This window comes from Gadus morhua, chromosome 18, assembly GCF_902167405.1.
Source record: "Gadus morhua chromosome 18, gadMor3.0, whole genome shotgun sequence".
Taxonomy (NCBI): domain Eukaryota; kingdom Metazoa; phylum Chordata; class Actinopteri; order Gadiformes; family Gadidae; genus Gadus; species Gadus morhua.
This window is the reverse complement of record NC_044065.1, coordinates 20,276,575-20,294,389: the sequence shown is the minus strand read 5'-3', so window position 1 is coordinate 20,294,389 and position 17,815 is coordinate 20,276,575. Positions and strand designations below refer to the sequence as shown.

At 43.0% G+C, this 17,815-nt stretch overlaps 1 protein-coding gene across 3 annotated transcripts in view; it reads right to left on the bottom strand.

The window, feature by feature from the left end:
• Positions 1–17,815, bottom strand: part of LOC115531276 (integrin alpha-X) — a 41,556-nt gene that overhangs the window by 1,753 nt on the left and 21,988 nt on the right. For 2 of the 3 annotated variants that reach the window (XM_030340429.1, XM_030340431.1), the window contains 20 exons: positions 14,484–14,629; positions 14,035–14,185; positions 13,485–13,635; positions 12,966–13,036; positions 12,701–12,824; positions 12,005–12,183; positions 11,324–11,476; positions 10,826–11,038; positions 10,594–10,727; positions 7,645–7,790; positions 6,960–7,099; positions 5,560–5,685; positions 5,218–5,285; positions 4,521–4,662; positions 3,897–3,995; positions 3,565–3,644; positions 3,308–3,394; positions 2,127–2,196; positions 801–899; positions 191–271 (listed from right to left, as the gene is read on the bottom strand). In XM_030340429.1, coding sequence (XP_030196289.1) covers positions 191–271; positions 801–899; positions 2,127–2,196; positions 3,308–3,394; positions 3,565–3,644; positions 3,897–3,995; positions 4,521–4,662; positions 5,218–5,285; positions 5,560–5,685; positions 6,960–7,099; positions 7,645–7,790; positions 10,594–10,727; positions 10,826–11,038; positions 11,324–11,476; positions 12,005–12,183; positions 12,701–12,824; positions 12,966–13,036; positions 13,485–13,635; positions 14,035–14,185; positions 14,484–14,629 — 2,460 coding nt within the window. The remainder of the gene's footprint in view (positions 1–190; positions 272–800; positions 900–2,126; positions 2,197–3,307; positions 3,395–3,564; positions 3,645–3,896; positions 3,996–4,520; positions 4,663–5,217; positions 5,286–5,559; positions 5,686–6,959; positions 7,100–7,644; positions 7,791–10,593; positions 10,728–10,825; positions 11,039–11,323; positions 11,477–12,004; positions 12,184–12,700; positions 12,825–12,965; positions 13,037–13,484; positions 13,636–14,034; positions 14,186–14,483; positions 14,630–17,815) is intronic. The other variant, XM_030340430.1, reaches the window with a different exon arrangement.

The following is a 17,815-nucleotide window of genomic DNA, read 5'->3' as shown; positions in this document are numbered from 1 at the left end:
AACACAAAACCATGCACAACCACATACACAATGCCATTATCACAACCGCACACAACAGAGCGTAAAACACACACAACCCATCATGTACAGAAACAACACACTACCAGCCGCGACCTGCGGCGCCACGGACAAACACACACAACCCGTTATTGACAGAACCAAAGACGCCAGCGCACAGGGACATACATACCACTGTGAGGCTCTGCTGAACCTCCGTCAGAAAGTCTGGACGGGCCGCCGGCTCCACGCCGTCTCGCCGGCACTCTGGAACCTAGAAACAGCTTGAGAGTCAGCGTCTCTCTAGGAACCACCTGCTCACCCGTGGGGCGACCCAAGCTACTTCAACACAACACCACCTTCTAATGGATTTAACTTTGTTTGAGCCGCCTGGTTGAGATGAAAACATGACGTCGTCATCAGGGGTGAACTGGCTCAGGGAGCAGCATTAACAAACCAACCACCACATCAAGGTTCAGAGGAGATAGAATCACTTTCTGAATCCCCTCAGGGGTCACAGCAGCAAGTAATACACACAAAACAGAGGCGTGTGACGGTGTATGTGTCTGTGTTTTGAAGAGACTTAATGCCGTATTCTTTGTAATTTTTATGACAATACTTAATTTTAAAGGTGAGTTTGACCTTTTATATTTATCAAGCTAAATAATATTGACATATATGGCGTGTGTGTCTGTAAGTATATATGTGTGTGTGTGTGTGTGTGTGTGTGTGTGTGTGTGAGGTGTGGAGGTGTGAAGGTGTAGGAGTCTGTTGAGTGGTGGAGTCTGTGCTCCGTCGGCCACCTGGAGGTCTTCCCTCTCCTGCCAGATGTGTTCGCCTCCGAGCCGCACAGGAACCTTGATCAGCACCGTCACATTAAAAGCCCTCCCAAAGTTTAACACCTGAGAGAGAGACAGAGGCAGACACAGAGAGAGACAGAGGGAGAGACAGAGGGAGAGAGAGAGGCAGACACAGAGAGAGACAGAGAGAGACAGACACAGAGAGAGACAGAGACAGAGAGAGACACAGAGAGAGAGAGAGGCAGACACAGAGAGAGAGAGAGGGAGAGAGAGAGAGGCAGACACAGAGAGAGACAGAGGGAGACACAGAGAGAGAGAGAGGCAGACACAGAGAGAGACAGAGAGAGACAGACAGTTAGAAAGAGAGGGAGACAGAGGCAGACACAGAGAGAGACAGAGACAGAGACAGAGAGAGACAGAGAGAGGGAGAGAGACAGACACACTCACAGAGAGAGAGAGAGAGAGAGAGAGAGAGAGAGAGAGAGAGAGAGAGAGAGAGAGAGAGAGAGAGAGAGAGAGAGAGAGAGAGAGAGAGAGAGAGAGAGAGACACACACACACACACACATAGACACAGAGAGAGAGAGAGAGAGAGAGAGAGAGAGAGAGAGAGAGAGAGAGAGAGAGAGAGAGAGAGAGAGAGAGAGAGAGAGAGAGAGAGAGAGAGAGAGAGAGCGAGAGAAGGGCAGACAGGTAGAGAGAGACAGAGATAGAGGCAGAGAGAGAGAGAGAGACAGGCACAGAGAGAGAGAGAGGGGAAGACGGGTAGAGAGAGGGAGACAGAGGCAGACACAGAGAGAGAGAGGGGCAGACAGGTAGAGAGAGAGAGAGAGACAGAGGCAGACACAGAGAGAGACAGAGGCAGACACAGAGAGAGACAGAGGCAGACAGACAGAGAGACGGAGGGAGACACAGAGAGAGACGGAGGGAGACACAGAGAGAGAGAGAGATAGAGAGAGACAGACAGACAGACAGACAGACAAACAGACAGACAGAGATACAGACAGAGAAAAGAGGGAGATAGACGGATAGAGAGAGAGAGAGAGAAGCAGACAGACAGACAGACAGACAGACAGACAGACAGACAGACAGACAGAGAGATAGAGAGGCAGACAGGGATGATGGTGGAGAAATATTAACGGAGAGAATGAGAAAGGGAGAGGTAATGATGGGTTATGATGGACAATGATGAGAGAGACAGCGGTAGATGGAAGAGAGTGATAGTTGCGATGAAAAGCAAAGATCACAAAGTGATTGCATGTTAAAGAGGATCAATTATCTGAAATAATTTAACATTAATTTCATAGTGCTAGTTTTACAGCTACGCTTACCGTTACTGGATTCACCACTGGTTTGTGTAAATCCTTTCTTCCGAAGGTGAAGTTGGTGTAACTGAGTGAGCTAAATAAGGAGAGAGTGAGTCAGTTAATACACAGCCCTTGGATATTATTCTGCAGCTACTCCAATCTGTACTGGATGCTATGTTCAGTAATGTTATGTTCAATGACATATGTTGTTAGTATGTTCAGTGATGTATGTTGTTAATATGTTGAGTGATGTCCTATATGTTGTTAGTTTGTTCGGTGATGTTATGTTCATTGATGTATGTTGGTATGTTCAGTCTGTTCAGTATTTTCAGAGTATAAGATCACTGAACATATTAACAACATCACTGAGCATACTACCATGCATCACTGAACATAGGAAAGACATGCATAACTGAACATAGGAACAACATACATATGTTGTTCCTATGTTTAGTTATGCATGTTGTTAATATGTTCAATGATGTTACGTTCAGTGATGTATGTTGTTACAATGTTCAGAGATGAATGTTGTTAGCATGTTCAGTGATGTATGGAGGTTACTCCACATGTTCAACCAGATGTTTGGATGGATAGGAGCTGAGGACTTTCTTTGTCTTTTTGGTATAATTCTTTCATGGAAAAATGTTTTTCATAATATCACAAATGATATACACCTTGATGACTTGATTGGAACATCAGAGAGGAAGAGAGCTACTTCCCCTCTCATGGTACAGATGGAAGTAAAAGTACCTGTGTATGTGTGTGAGCACAAGACTGAGTGTGTGTGTGCATTAGTGTGTGTTGGTGTTGGGTGCCTGGTTGTAATTCATAAAGGGGGGTTGTTATTTATCTTTGACGGCTTTTGCTGTGTTTTATTATTGTGATCCGTGGAGCCTCAGCCTCCATTTGACATCGGCCTATTGCTTGTGGAGATGTGAGAAAGACGCGACTGCTGTGCACATGCACAAGCACAGTTATGAAATACATAACTCTATTTGCTACATGCTAATTTGTTATCTTTGAGATGGAAACATCTTTTATTTAAGGAACAACTCAACACACTCCCCCCAATAGTGTGTTAACATTAAATCTGACTTCTTGCTAGGGCTATCTTCAGCTATGGTCAATCCTTCCCTCTCCAGATCGGTCACGCCCTTCGTCTTTGTTTCATCCAAAAAACGTGTGTTTCATTCGTGCAAACCCACCTGGCGATGGAAAGGAATATGCTGTACTTCACGTGGATCTCCTCCGTCTGGTTCAGTACACTCTGCTGTGAGTGATCCAGGTTTCCACTAAACAGACCCAAGGAAACGTTAAAGAAAGGTTACAAAGTAAACGTGCTTCTATGGCCCTTGACTCCTCATCGGCTGCCATCAGACGGGGGACTCAGTGCAGGACCTGAGGAGGTCTGTGTGGCCTGGAGGGCAGAGGTTGGAGGTGAGTGTGCGTGTGTGTGAGCTACCTGTTGGCCTTGGCTGTGATGCGAATCTTGTGGCAAAGCTGACTGTTGGAGTCGATGCCGTAGGACACGGTGAACACAGCCTGAATGGCAGACAGTCTTCGTCAACAATCATGTGAATGAATCATTAGCATGATCCTCCCATGACCAGAAAAGACCCTTTGACGATCAGCCTCCACACTAACTAACGCAATAACCACCTAACTAGCTAACTGACGTACTCACTGATCTGCTAATTATCCAACTGACTGACATACTCAATGACAGATCATCCAATGACCTAAGGGACTAACTGGTGGATTGACTGGGTGGTCGGTGTGATGGCGGCGGCGGACCTTAGCGTTGGTCTTGAGGATGGGTCTGTAGACCCAGCAGCTGCTCCGTCCGGGAGACATGCCGTTCTCACTGTCCACCGAGCTGCACTCCACCCGCCCCTGAGGGGGAAAGACACATCAGCCTCCTCCGGCCCACGGCTGAGCCTTCCCCTGCACTCTGATGGTTCATACTGAGTGTACATGGACATTTAGGGTTTGCTTTTAAGACCAGGGCTGATCACAGGTACACACTTAGTGCAGTATGAACACAATATTCAGATCTACAAAAAGAAATGAACCACATGACCAGCTCAATTTCAGTTCAAAAAGACACACACACAATTACAAGCCAATTACAAGACACAATTACGGCCCGAATTGTAAATCTGACCCCATAGTGCATTTTAACTGGCAAAATAATCATTTTTGAACTACGTTCCAATGTCGTTATTTAAAATCAGCGTGATCTACCGCAGTTCTTATTATGTGAGTACAGAGACTTGTATAGATGATGCCGGATCAACTTCTACTTGTTGTGTTTCTTGGTGGGCTGTTTCTGTCCACGGTCTCATGGCTCTTTGCTCTCCTTTGCTTGCATACAAACAGAGGGATGCTCAAAACAGAACCAAAATGCTATGCACGCACCTGCAGGGTGCTGAACTTCCTGAAGGAAAGTCCTGCGGGGTAGGTCAGAACCACCTGGCTGTTGTACGAGTCTTCTCCCAAGTTGGTGAGGGATGTCGTCACGTTCAGTAAGTCATCGATGCCGACCCGAACGGCAGAGGAGCTGGTGTAGGGGAGAAAGGAGGATTAGGAAACAACTACTTAACCAGCTATCAAGCCGTCTTGACCATGCTAGCCAGCCTTCTGTGTGAATGGACCGCATTTATACAGCGCTTGTCTAACCAGGGGCCAGACAAAGCACTTTACAATATTGCTTAACATTCACTCATTCAAGCAACAGACGGCGGTCTCGGACATGAAACACAGCCAGCTCGTCGGGAGCAGTGAGGTGCCTTGCTAAGGGACACCTCCACACACACAGGATCGAACTAGCAAGCTTTCGGTTACCAGCCAGCCCGCTGTAACTCCAGAGCCACATGCCGCCTAAGCGTGGGTTCCTTCACAGACTGGATTCAGCGGGATGTGCCGCACAAAACAAACGTTTCCATGTCATTTTGCAGGGGAATTAGCCATTTAATTTATTTTCTTATTTTGCTTTTGAAAATGTTCTCTTCACTTTGTGTTTCAGATCTCAACACATTGTCTTCACCTCGCCTGCCTCCTCTAACCATCACACATCCTTCTCACCTACACGTTATAACAGCTCAGGTTGACTCACCCACTGAAGTTGAAACCGACTTTGAGTTCATCCACACAGGCATTTTCGCAGTTGATCTTGAAGCTCAGCTGTGTGAGAGTGAGGAGGGGAGGAGGTTAGAAGATATGTGTTGGTGTGAACCATGGTCACACTTCTGTTCTTATGTTGACAGTGTTAACCACGGGGAACCAGGCGGCCGTTTATCTAAAACACCTCATCTCCCAAGTAATTATGCCCCTGTGTGTTCAGTTCATGGGTTCAGAAAACAAGAGGACTTCAAAATGTTAGGGCCGCCCTATCTCGTACACGGAACCAGGTATATAATGAGACGGAGCGTTGGAGTGGAGATGGAGAGGAGCCTACTGGATGGTAGCTGGTGGTGAGGGCTTGCTGGGACAGACTGGGGCTGAGGTTGTCCGTTGAGGGGACGCCGACGAACGAGAAGGTCAGCTCATTGTACAAGTCGTTCAGAGAGTCATCGGGACAGGGCTGCAATAAGGGACAATACACGGTTACAATCTGCTCCTTTAGACCGCCGCTAGAACCATTCAAGAGTTGTAAAGTGGAAGAGAAGAAGAGAGCTCTGATAGAGGAAATGGCCCTTCCCTCTATGCTCCCGCCCTCCAAAAACTTTTCAGCCATTCAGAAGTTATGCATTTCACGCATTGTTAGTGACAGCCAAGATGGATTCCCCGAACCAATAAGGGAAGAGATGCCCTGATCAGAATTAGTCTGGCATCAGCATCTCCTAGGGAAACTCAATTCCTCAGAGTCAGCAAAAACATCTTGCTCACTTTCTATTACCCCTTCATCAAGAGCATCTGTACATTCTCCATAACCTGTTGGTTCCAATCCATTAGCCTCCAAAACAGAAACCGCCTGGAGAGTACGGCCAGAGTCTGCTCTAAGATCATTGGACTTTCAACAAGAACTCTCTCCTCCATCTATGACCAGCAAACACTCCGGTTAGCCAACAGGATCATGCAGGACCCCTCAAACACTCTACACTTGAATGGCTCCCCTCAGGTCGCTGACTTCGCTGCCCCGGCTGCAGGACACAGAGGAGAAAAGCAACCTATGTTCCCAAGGGTGTTCACCTCCTCAACTCCTCCTAAACCCCCCTACCGGGCTTGTGCCCGCCCAACACAGACTGTTGAAGCCGTAAACTCTGTTTTGCCCTCTCCCTCCCATTAACTGTTCACAATATAACTACCTCGCTGCAATTCATCTCATAATTGTATTCTCACCAGTATGGCATTTATTAATTGATTGCACTTTATATATCTGTCATATTTTACACTTTTTACACTTTTAAGAGTCATTTCTCCATTGATAAACATACACTGTACATATTTTATACATATTTTATATTTTTGTCTATTTGTACACACCTGTGCTTTGTGTGTACTGTCTATCAGGTAGCAACGCTGTGCTTTTTGTTTTGTTTTTTTATGTTTGGACCCAACCTCGTCCTTCGTAATACTGCTGCTCTATGTGTCTTCAATTGCCCCCTGGGGACAAATAAAGCTTTTTTGAATTTAATTGAAATTATCTACCCTTTACTTTACTAGTGCTCAATTTAAAATGTATTAGAGATTTATTACACAAGACAGCACAGAGCAGCCAAGTACCAAGTGATTAGCTTACCTGATTGACCCCTAAATTGTTTAAATAGGTCATTTGGACCAGTTTTCCCTGGTGCTCCCATTGCACATCACTAACTAACTACCAGTTACCAGCACGGTGCTTAGGGAACCACGTACCTCAATGACCACTCGGTAGGTGAAACATCTTCCTGTCTGGTTGAGAGTGAAAGACTCGGCCTGCGCGCGCACATTCGGAGTGAAGTAGGCTCGCTTTCGGATGGCGTCCAGTGACAGAGTAAAATTTATCCCGGCTTGTACTGGAAGACAGTAGAAAGGAAGACCATGTGGAACCAATTTGATTGTCACTACGTCCTAGATGTTATTATCGAAGTTAGTTAACAAAACACAATCCCCCCTTCACCCCTCCTCCTTTTACCTCATATGGTTTGATTTGAACGTTGACGTTGGAAAAGTGTGAAGATGTGAAAGATTTATAGTGTGTGTGTTTCTGCCAATCCCATGAGTGCATATAATCTTGCATGAGAGACCCCATGGGAAATAAAACAAGGGTTATCGCCCAAATAAGGCAGTGTAAGGGCCAGCTCTACCAGGTGAGCTAGACAGGGAATGGAACCGCTAACCCTAGCAGTGTTAATGCTTGCTCTACTAGGCAGGGAATTGAACCGCTAACCCTGGCAGTGTTAATGCTTGCTCTACTAGACAGGGAATTGAACCCCAACCCTGGCAGTGTTAATGCTTGCTCTACTAGACAGGGAATTGAACCCAAACCCTGGCAGTGTTAATGCTTGCTCTACTAGCTGAGCTACAAACTAACACAGGTTTAGGTGAGAGGTTCAGAAACCTGTCTGTAGGACCGAAGGTGGGCCGCTCATTGTGAAGCAGACTTCAGCGGAGATGTTCACCGGGGTGAGGCAGTCAGAGGGGCTGGGTGGTATCTGGGCCGGAGTGAAGGTCACTTGAGCTTCCACCATCACAATGGGTTTTGACCTGAGAGAAAGGAGGCACAATTTTCTTTTCACATATTTCAAACAATAATTCCCCCAAATTAGATAATCTGGATCACGTTCAAAATCAAATTTACTGTAAATAATTTGAAGGGGCAGTCCAGCGATTTAACATTTCATCAGAACGAGGTTCATCAGAATGAGTCTACAATAGTTTCCCAGATTGACATGGTTTGCATCACCTTCCTACGTCATCAGTGGGCAGAAGGAAGAGCATATTGACCACAAGCGTTGTGCACAAGTACGGAGGTGTTATGCATTCATTTGAGAAAATGAGTTAACTATCTTTTCTGAGATAAGATTTCATGGTGGTACAAATTCTGCTGTTTTTCTGAATTAACGAGATCCCTTACATTTCTACTTAAGAGCTCTAATTTATTGACGCAAACATGTCCCACCTGTTTTTTTTAATCCAGTTCTATTTTGGTTTATGTTTGTGACGTTGGGAGATACTCGTGTCCTTAAGTAATATTGATGGTATTGTTATTAGTTTGTCGACTTTGCACACCTCAGGACTTTGGGGTTGTTCAGACGGAAAGCCTGTTGTGATCTGATGTTCTGATCTGACACTCACAACAGTTACACAATAACGTTGAAAAAAAATTTGTTGGCGTGGGTTGTAACCATGGCGATAACACCTCCCCCCCAACCCTTTCCTAAACTCTCAGCCCTAAACGCAGCTTATTTGTGGATTTTGGGGTGTCAGAAAGACTTGTTTTCTGTAAGGTCTGCCGCAGATCCAAAGATCGGAGTCTGGTCTTTGGATGCTAAGATCTGAACTTTGCATCACTGGCAACAATCTGGTGTGTAAATAAACCAAGGATTCTGAATTCAACTCTGAATTATTTGTTAGAACGTTACAACGTTACAACGTTACAACGTGACAGAGCTTTGTTTTGCACTGGCTCGTGAGAGAAACACAGTGGCAGTAAACTGGTCATGTTGGTATCGGGGACGCATATTGTGAGAGACAAGAGCTGTATTGAACTGAACGATTTCACACGTAGCTAAATGTTACTTTACTGGTTTAATACAATCTGCGACTTTTGACACTTCAAAAATTATCTTTTAAATAATAAGTTATTTGTTATTTGCCATTGATTACAGTACATACATTTTCCTAAATAATTTCCCGTGAGGGAAACAAAACTGGTGGACTTGGGCTCACTATGTACTCTGGCTCTGAGTGTGCTCCTCTGCAGCGCAAGAGAGAGGATCTTGCTGGGGCTCAAGGCACCTGCGCTTTAAAGGAGACATATTATACCACCAGGTGTGAGTGTGATTAGCCTCACAAGCCGTTTTGAAAATCTGCCCAATATGGCATCAGTAGTGGGTGTGTCCACCTAGATCTACACTGGGTAGATCAGTCTACCAGCCTACCCAGTGTACTGACGTAACCGTTGCCCATCTATCAAGCACAGATCTAGGTGGACACTAGGGGTGTGAACGGTTACAAAATATTTTAAACGGTTACACAAACCCTTTTTTTTCTTGTACACGGTTAACCGTTTTATTTATTTATTTTAAGTGGACCGCAGTCGCGCTATACGACCAATGGAGGGTAGAGTTTAGATCGAAAATCAAGCTTTTGGCCGTGATATTATATATACAAATATTATATTATATACTATTATATTATATAGAGCTCCGGGAGTCGCAAACTGCAACATTCACTTTCTCCTCCGTGCTGCAGTTCACCCCGGACTGCACTGCACTGAGTTTGACGGTTGAACGCTGATTGGCTGTTACAAATTCTCGTGAACGCGCTCGCCTGTGCAAGGCAAAAGTGTGGTGTGACAAATCAAAACTTGTCGCCGGATTTCTCTCGCGAAAAATTCGCCCGATACACGTCTCTGCGTTCACTTTGTATGGGATCTTGTCGCCCCGTCGCGTTTGGTGTGAACGTACGGTTGAGGCCAGCACTGGAACCGTGAACTTACACGTTACATGACGTAGCCTAATGCCCGGTGTTCAGTTACCCAACATTTATCGCGTGCATTTATTAGCTCCTTAATGTTGTCCAAGTGGAACATTTGTAGCTTTATTAATCGCTAAATAAATATTATGTGTTATTTTTGATTCAAATTTTTATTTTTTCGGTTTTCGTTTACTGATTTTTCCTAAACGGTTATGATTTACTAACCGGTTACACGTGTACACGTGTACCCGGTCACACCCCTAGTGGACACGCCCACTAGTAATGTCATATGGGGCAGATTTTCTAAACGGCTTGTTAGGCTAATCACACTAACCCCTGGTGGTATAATATGTCCCCTTCAACACGCTGTATCTGAATGCTACCAATATACACACCACTGGGTGCAGAGCAAGAGGGCTTCTGGTACAGCTCATTAAAATGCGCCAGAACGAGTTGTTGGGTGTAGGGTGGAGCCTTGTGCAACAGATGGATAGTTATTTGACAGGGTTGGCCTGTAAAACCATCTCCAACTCTTAAAGTGATACCACCTGCTACCAGGGCTCTCCCGAAAATCCATAACAAAAAACAAAGTTTGGCGGCATGATAAAGTGGTAGGGGATCAATTTTTTGTCGGGGAGTCCCTCAGGCGTGAATGAGGCCCACCTGAGTGGGCAAGTTGATCCTGAATCCCATTTTCAATCATAAATAACAAAAGAATAAATAATAAAAATTTCTTAAAATACAAAAGATCCCCCCCTTCCCGCTACCTCAACGGGAGCTTCATCTGTCGACCCTATAAGGTGCAGAAATGACCAAACTCTTTTTTCTATTACAATCATTCAATGCAAACACACGAGACTGAAAGTACCTGATTAGGAACACTTTGCCCTTTGACCCCACGGCTAAATCAGGGAGTCCGTCCCCACTGAGGTCAGAGGAGGATTGGCTGATGGACAGGCCGAAGAACTGCAATCCCGGCTGGATGTCTGAGCCTGCAATCCTCTACAGAGAGACCGGGACAATCCAGTAGATATTACCAGGGGGAAGGGTCACATTTCAGAAGATGAACGTCAGAACATGACAGAGGTCTGGGTTTCCACCTGCGAGATCCTGGGGTTTATGGTGCCTCTCGTGTCGCCGTGGAAGATGTACACGCTGCCTTGGCCCTGGTTCTCCAGCGGGGCCCCGACGGCCAGGTCATAGACCCGGTCCTGGTTGAGGTCAGGGAGGGGAGCCATGGAGGATCCGAACCTTCCTCTCTCCCCCGCTTGTCCTCGCAGGACGACCGGCTCCTCAAACTGGCAGTCCACTCTCTGGCAGGGACACACGGGTCAGACTGAATCTAGACCCCCATTGGCTGATGGAAATTAGACTACAACCCCATTGGCTGATGGTAATTTGACTACACCCTCCAATTGGCTGATGGTAATTAGACTATAACCCCCATTGGCTGATGGTAATTTGACTATACCCCCCATTGGCTGATTGTACTTAGACACTACACCTCCCGTTTGCTGATGGTAATAGACTATGAAACCTGTTGGCTGATGGTAATTAGACTAAACAGCCCTTTGGTTCATTTTAGGGGGGTTACTCACGGAGGCGGTGAGTTGGCAGACGTACACCCGGCCCTCCCAGTCCTCCTCCATGTGCAGAGGGGCGGCGATGAGGACAACTTTGCTGAACATCTGACGGGTGGGATTCACTGCCATGGTCACTATCTCCGCCCCAAAATACTCACCAATCTGAGACTGATTGAAACCAAGCAAAAGCAATAATGATGTTAATAATAATAATAATAATAATAATTGGGAGTTATATGGGGGGGGGGGGTTTGGACCAATTCAAGTTGGACCTCTGGCGCCCTCCTAGGTCATTTGCGGCGGAGACATTGTGTGGGGTTTGTTTATCTCTATGGGTGGGTTAGCGTTGCTGTTACTGAGTTGTTGTTCCCGACACCGTGACCGAGACGTTTATGTTGGTTGGTTGTGTTGGGTGTGTTTTGGTGTGTCATGTGTGTGTTCAATGAAGGCGTCGGAGTCGTGCGGTGTAAGGGGTGCGAGAGTCGAATGACCGCTTAACTTGGGCTCCCGTCTCATCGTACCCGCGCTGCTCGTCGAAATATGAATAAGCTTCCCCATTGTATAGCCCTTGTCAAACACCGGGATAACACAGATTACAGTTAAAAAGCATGAGACTAAATAAAAAAATATTATAAAGGTTTTCTAAAAGCATTTGTACTTGTAAAGTACAAAAAGTACAAATGCTGCATGCTGGACCTTTGTTTTGACAGAGATTTCCTGCTGACAGACCTGCCATGGAGAGGGGTCAACCTTCTGGCCTTTAGAGATGTCCAAAGATTTAGGATAGACAAACACTACTCCTCTGTGAAGGTATCTCGGCGCCCCTACAATGGTTAGAGGTCCACTTCTGGTATGAGCAACAGCCATGGAGTAGCCTGGATGGACCCAAAAAAAATAAAAAAGTACCAAACATTAGAACTAGCTAGCTCATTAGGACAGAATGCTAGCTTGTTAAGATAGCTTGCTAGCTCATTACGAAAGCTTACTAGCTTGTTAAGATATCTTGCTAGCTTGTTAGAATAATCTGCCTGTTCCTCCAAGAAAAAGAAAAAAGATTGAAATTGGAGATATGAGACTTATTTTAGATAGAAATCTGAAATAGTCCCATTTCAGAGTCATTGTAGAACGAACACAGGTGCTACATCCCTTAACACTGATTATGGATCTGCTCCTTTTTTGTAACAGGGCAATAGTAATAGACTTCAGGGACGGGATTCAATAGGTATGTCTACAGTGATTCGCCTCACGCTTCTTACTTATTCTCTAGCTAAGAACCCAGAAGGTCATGATTGGTCAGATCCTGAACAGCCTTGAATGGCGCTGAAGAAGCTAAACTTTCTCACTGGTTCAAACTCCACATTGATCCTTTCACTGTTTCTTAGTGTTTCTTACCTAGATAGCTGTCTTTCTCCACAAACTGTTCGTCCTGTGGAAATGTAAGCCGACCATCAGATGAGTAGCCCCGAAAGCCCCCACTCCAATCATACGCTCCGACAGATGCCATCTGAAACCCACCCTGGAAAGTATGAAGAAGCATTAGGTCACTATTCGGGACATACTGTATGTATAACTAACCTCTCAGCAATGTGGAGTTGAATTAAGGTTGTTAATGTGTGGAAAAGATTCTTAGTGTTGGTCGATTGAAAGACTTGTTCACCCCCGGGACGAAGGCTGCGCTGAACCCTTCCTGGGCCATCTCCATTATCAAAGAGCCACCTGTCTGAGTTCCTAAAGGGAAGACGTATCAGAGTCATGCACCCTCTGGCTTAGCAGCCTTTGAAAACATATGCCTTCCTGGATGCTCCTCTGATGATCAACATTTAAAACATCTATGATGGCCATAACTCCAACCAACATAGGCCTATGCATCATGCATCAGATGTCTTTGGTTCTGTGTTATGGACTGTATCTTAGGGACTTACACGAGTCTTGATGGGACTCAGTAAAATACTCTCATGACCCTCTCTGGCATATACCAGAACTGTGATTGATGGATTTCTTTGTATCATTTTTAACTGACCATTTCTATCATCACGTCTTCAAAGAGTTAAGTTGGTGTTAAATAACTGACGTGATGAGAATTCGGGAGAATGATCACGCAAAATGATCATCAAATATTGCAATTTAAATAAATACCTGAGATGTATTTTGAGTTTTTTCTGGAGAGACTTCCTACCTTCAATAGAGAAGATGCTTTCCTCCAGTGTGTCCCTGATTTTGTCCAGGGCGTCAAAGTTGCTGACGCGGAACACGTGTGTTTTGGGTGGTCTAGACGCGATCTTCTCCAACTCTGCTTTCGCACGATAATTGTCGAAGGCTTCCCCCACCTATCCATAGAAAACAAAGATTAGAACTTTATCAGCCACGCAGAAAAATGTCATTATCATAGCATTATTTTTTACTGTCTTGATAAAAATAGACGTTAGAAACTGTATTTTCTGATTGGCTTGTCCAGCCTCGGTAGGCGGAGATACAATCACAACCCTATATAGCTGTTGAGGCACCTTTAAGGATCCCCACTCTCAAAATGTGTACAGCTTCAACTGTTAACGCTGCATTAGCCACTGAAGCCCCCCATGTTTTAGCTTCCCGTCCATCTACCATCAGCGCAGTGCTGAAGTGCCACTGAGAAAGGTAGGGTGTGCAGCCTGGTAACATTACCCATTATGCTTTTGTTTCTGAATGCTTTGCAATTTTTAACAATAACCATTTTAAAAGTGTCTTACCCCGATTGTAAATCGAACGATGCCCTTTGCCTCCGCGCCATTGACTGCGCGATCTAAATTTGAGTGGTCCTGTGACGCGCCATCGGTAATCACGATCAAAACCTTCTTTGAGCTTCTCCTAGACCCTCTGGTTGGTGAGAAGACTTGTGTACTTTGGAAACAAAATGACCAGTGGAGTGAATATTTGTTACCATACTCACGGTTCTCCATGTTAAATGTAACCTTAACGTTGCCAGGATGTTACATTTCAACAAGTTAGAAGCCTAGAAGTTTCTTGTGATTTTTCTTCTCAATTCTTTTAACGCATTAAAACACAATATTATTACAATATTTATAAAAAAATTTACTTTATTATTTTTGCAAGATCAACCAATGAGTGATAGCTGCACCAGGCTGTGACATCGGGTCCAATGGTTCTGTTACGATAGAAACGATGATGATGGACTTACACAACATGCTCGATGGCTCGTGCCGTCTTCGTTCCTTCATTTTGTTGTCTTATTGACGGGATTTTACTTTCCAAAGACTTGGAGAGGTCAAAATTATCAAAATGATAATAAGTTATAGGAGTTCCTGAGTACTCGGTGATGGCGAACTGAAATGAAGACATAGACATTTATTTAAAATTAAAGCTATAACCATACAATGACAAAGCCGTCCCTGCCTGGTCCACTTATTTCAGGCTGATATACAATGCCGAAATATTGTCTAATAATATCATGCCCATCAAAACTAGATAACAATATCGGCGATGAATTGTGGGAACTGAAAAACCAATAGTGGGAAGTAAAAAAACTATAGATTCCGGTGACACACCGTGGTAAAGTTAGTTTTATATTGGACGTTGGATATTCGACACATTCGAAAAATCTATTTAGCACTGGCTTCGATGGACGAATTTGTGTCAAACCAACTTAGATGTGTTAATACAAGGCCTACCTATGTAAAACAAAGCTTATTTCTGTAAAAAAAAAAACTCCATTTGATTTTATACAATTTTTTTAATGTTAAAAAAGGCTATAAATCTATTATGCGGCTTGACCTTTTGACCTACCCATATCAAAACAAGTATGATGAACCCATCTAACTGCCCCACACATAACACAAAACTTATTTCTTCCAAAAACCCACCTTTTGATTTTATACTATTTTTTTAATGTTAAAAAAGGCTATAAATCTATTATGCGGCTTGACCTTTTGACCTACCCATATCAAAACACATCTGGTGAACCCATCTAACTGCCCCACACATAACACAAAGCTTATTTTCTCAAAATACCTACCCATTGATTTTATATATATTTTTTACTCAGAAAAAGCTATAAATCTATTATGCGGCTTGACCTTTTGACCTACCCATATCAAAACACGTGTGATGAACCCATCTACCCGCCCCACACATAACACAAAGCTTATTTTTTTCCAAAACCCACCTTTTGATTTTATACTATTTTTTTAATGTTAAAAAAGGCTATAAATCTATTATGCGGCTTGACCTTTTGACCTACCCATATCAAAACAAGTGTGATGAACCCATCTAACTGCCCCACACATAACACAAAGCTTATTTTTTCCAAAAACCCACCTTTTGATTTTATAGTATTTTTTTAATGTTAAAAAAGGCTATAAATCTATTATGCGGCTTGACCTTTTGACCTACCCATATCAAAACAAGTATGATGAACCCATCTAACTGCCCCACACATAACACAAAACTTATTTTTTCCAAAAACCCACCTTTTGATTTTATACTATTTTTTTAATGTTAAAAAAGGCTATAAATCTATTATGCGGCTTGACCTTTTGACCTACCCATATCAAAACACATCTGGTGAACCCATCTAACTGCCCCACACATAACACGAAGCTTAATTTCTCAAAAAACCTACCCTTTGATTTTATATTTTTTTTTTACTCTCAGAAAAAGCTATAAATCTATTATGCGGCTTGACCTTTTGACCTACTCATATCAAAACACATCTGGTGAACCAATCTAACTGCCCCACACATAACACAAAGCTTATTTTCTCAAAATACCTACCCATTGATTTTATATATATTTTTTACTCAGAAAAAGCTATAAATCTATTATGCGGCTTGACCTTTTGACCTACCCATATCAAAACACGTGTGATGAACCCATCTAACTACCCCACACATAACACAAAGCTTATTTTTTCCAAAACCCACCTTTTGATTTTATACTATTTTTTTAATGTTAAAAAAGGCTATAAATCTATTATGCGGCTTGACCTTTTGACCTACCCATATCAAAACACATCTGATGAACTCAGCTAACTGCCCCACACATAACACAAAGCTTATTCTTTCCAAAAACCCACCTTTTGATTTTATACAATTTTTTTAATGTTTGTGCGGCTTTTTTAATGTTAAAAAAGCCGCACAAATCTATTATGCGGCTTGACCTTTTGACCTACCCATATCAAAACAAGTGTGATGAACCCATCTAACTGCCCCACACATAACACAAAGCTTATTTTTTCCAAAAACCCACCTTTTGATTTTATACAATTTTTTGAAACTACGTTAAAAAATTGTATAAAATCAAAAGGTGGGTTTTTGGAAAAAATAAGCTTTGTGTTATGTGTGGGGCAGTTAGATGGGTTCATCACACGTGTTTTGATATGGGTAGGTCAAAAGGTCAAGCCGCATAATAGATTCATAGCTTTTTCTGAGTAAAAAATATATATAAAATCAATGGGTAGGTATTTTGAGAAAATAAGCTTTGTGTTATGTGTGGGGCAGTTAGATGGGTTCACCAGATTTGTTTTGATATGGGTAGGTCAAAAGGTCAAGCCGCATAATAGATTTATAGCCTTTTTTAACATTAAAAAAATTGTATATAATCAAAAGGTGGGTTTTTTGAAAAAATAAGCTTTGTGTTATGTGTGGGGCAGTTAGATGGGTTCATCACACGTGTTTTGATATGGGTAGGTCAAAAGGTTAAGCCGCATAATAGATTTATAGCTTTTTCTGAGTAAAAAATATATATAAAATCAATGGGTAGGTATTTTGAGAAAATAAGCTTTGTGTTATGTGTGGGGCAGTTAGATGGGTTCACCAGATGTGTTTTGATATGGGTAGGTCAAAATGTCAAGCCGCATAATAGATTCATTGCTTTTTCTGAGAGTAAAAAATATATATAAAATCAAAGGGTAGGTGTTTTGAGAAAATAAGCTTTGTGTTATGTGTGGGGCAGTTAGATGGGTTCATCACACGTGTTTTGATATGAGTAGGTCAAAAGGTCAAGCCGCATAATAGATTTATAGCCTTTTTTAACATTAAAAAAATAGTGTAAAATCAAAAGGTGGGTTTTTGGAAAAAATAAGCTTTGTGTTATGTGTGGGGCAGTTAGCTGAGTTCACCAGATGTGTTTTGATATGGGTAGGTCAAAAGGTCAAGCCGCATAATAGATTTATAGCCTTTTTTAACATTACAATTTTTTTATAAAATCAAAAGGTGGGTTTTTGGAAAAAATAAGCTTTGTGTTATGTGTGGGGCAGTTAGCTGAGTTCACCAGATGTGTTTTGATATGGGTAGGTCAAAAGGTCAAGCCGCATAATAGATTTATAGCCTTTTTAACATTAAAAAAATTGTATAAAATCAAAAGGTGGGTTTTTGGAAAAAACAAGCTTTGTGTTATGTGTGGGGCAGTTACATGGGTTCACCAGATGTGTTTTGATATGGGTAGGTCAAAAGGTCAAGCCGCATAATAGATTTATAGCCTTTTTAACATTAAAAAAATTGTATAAAATCAAAA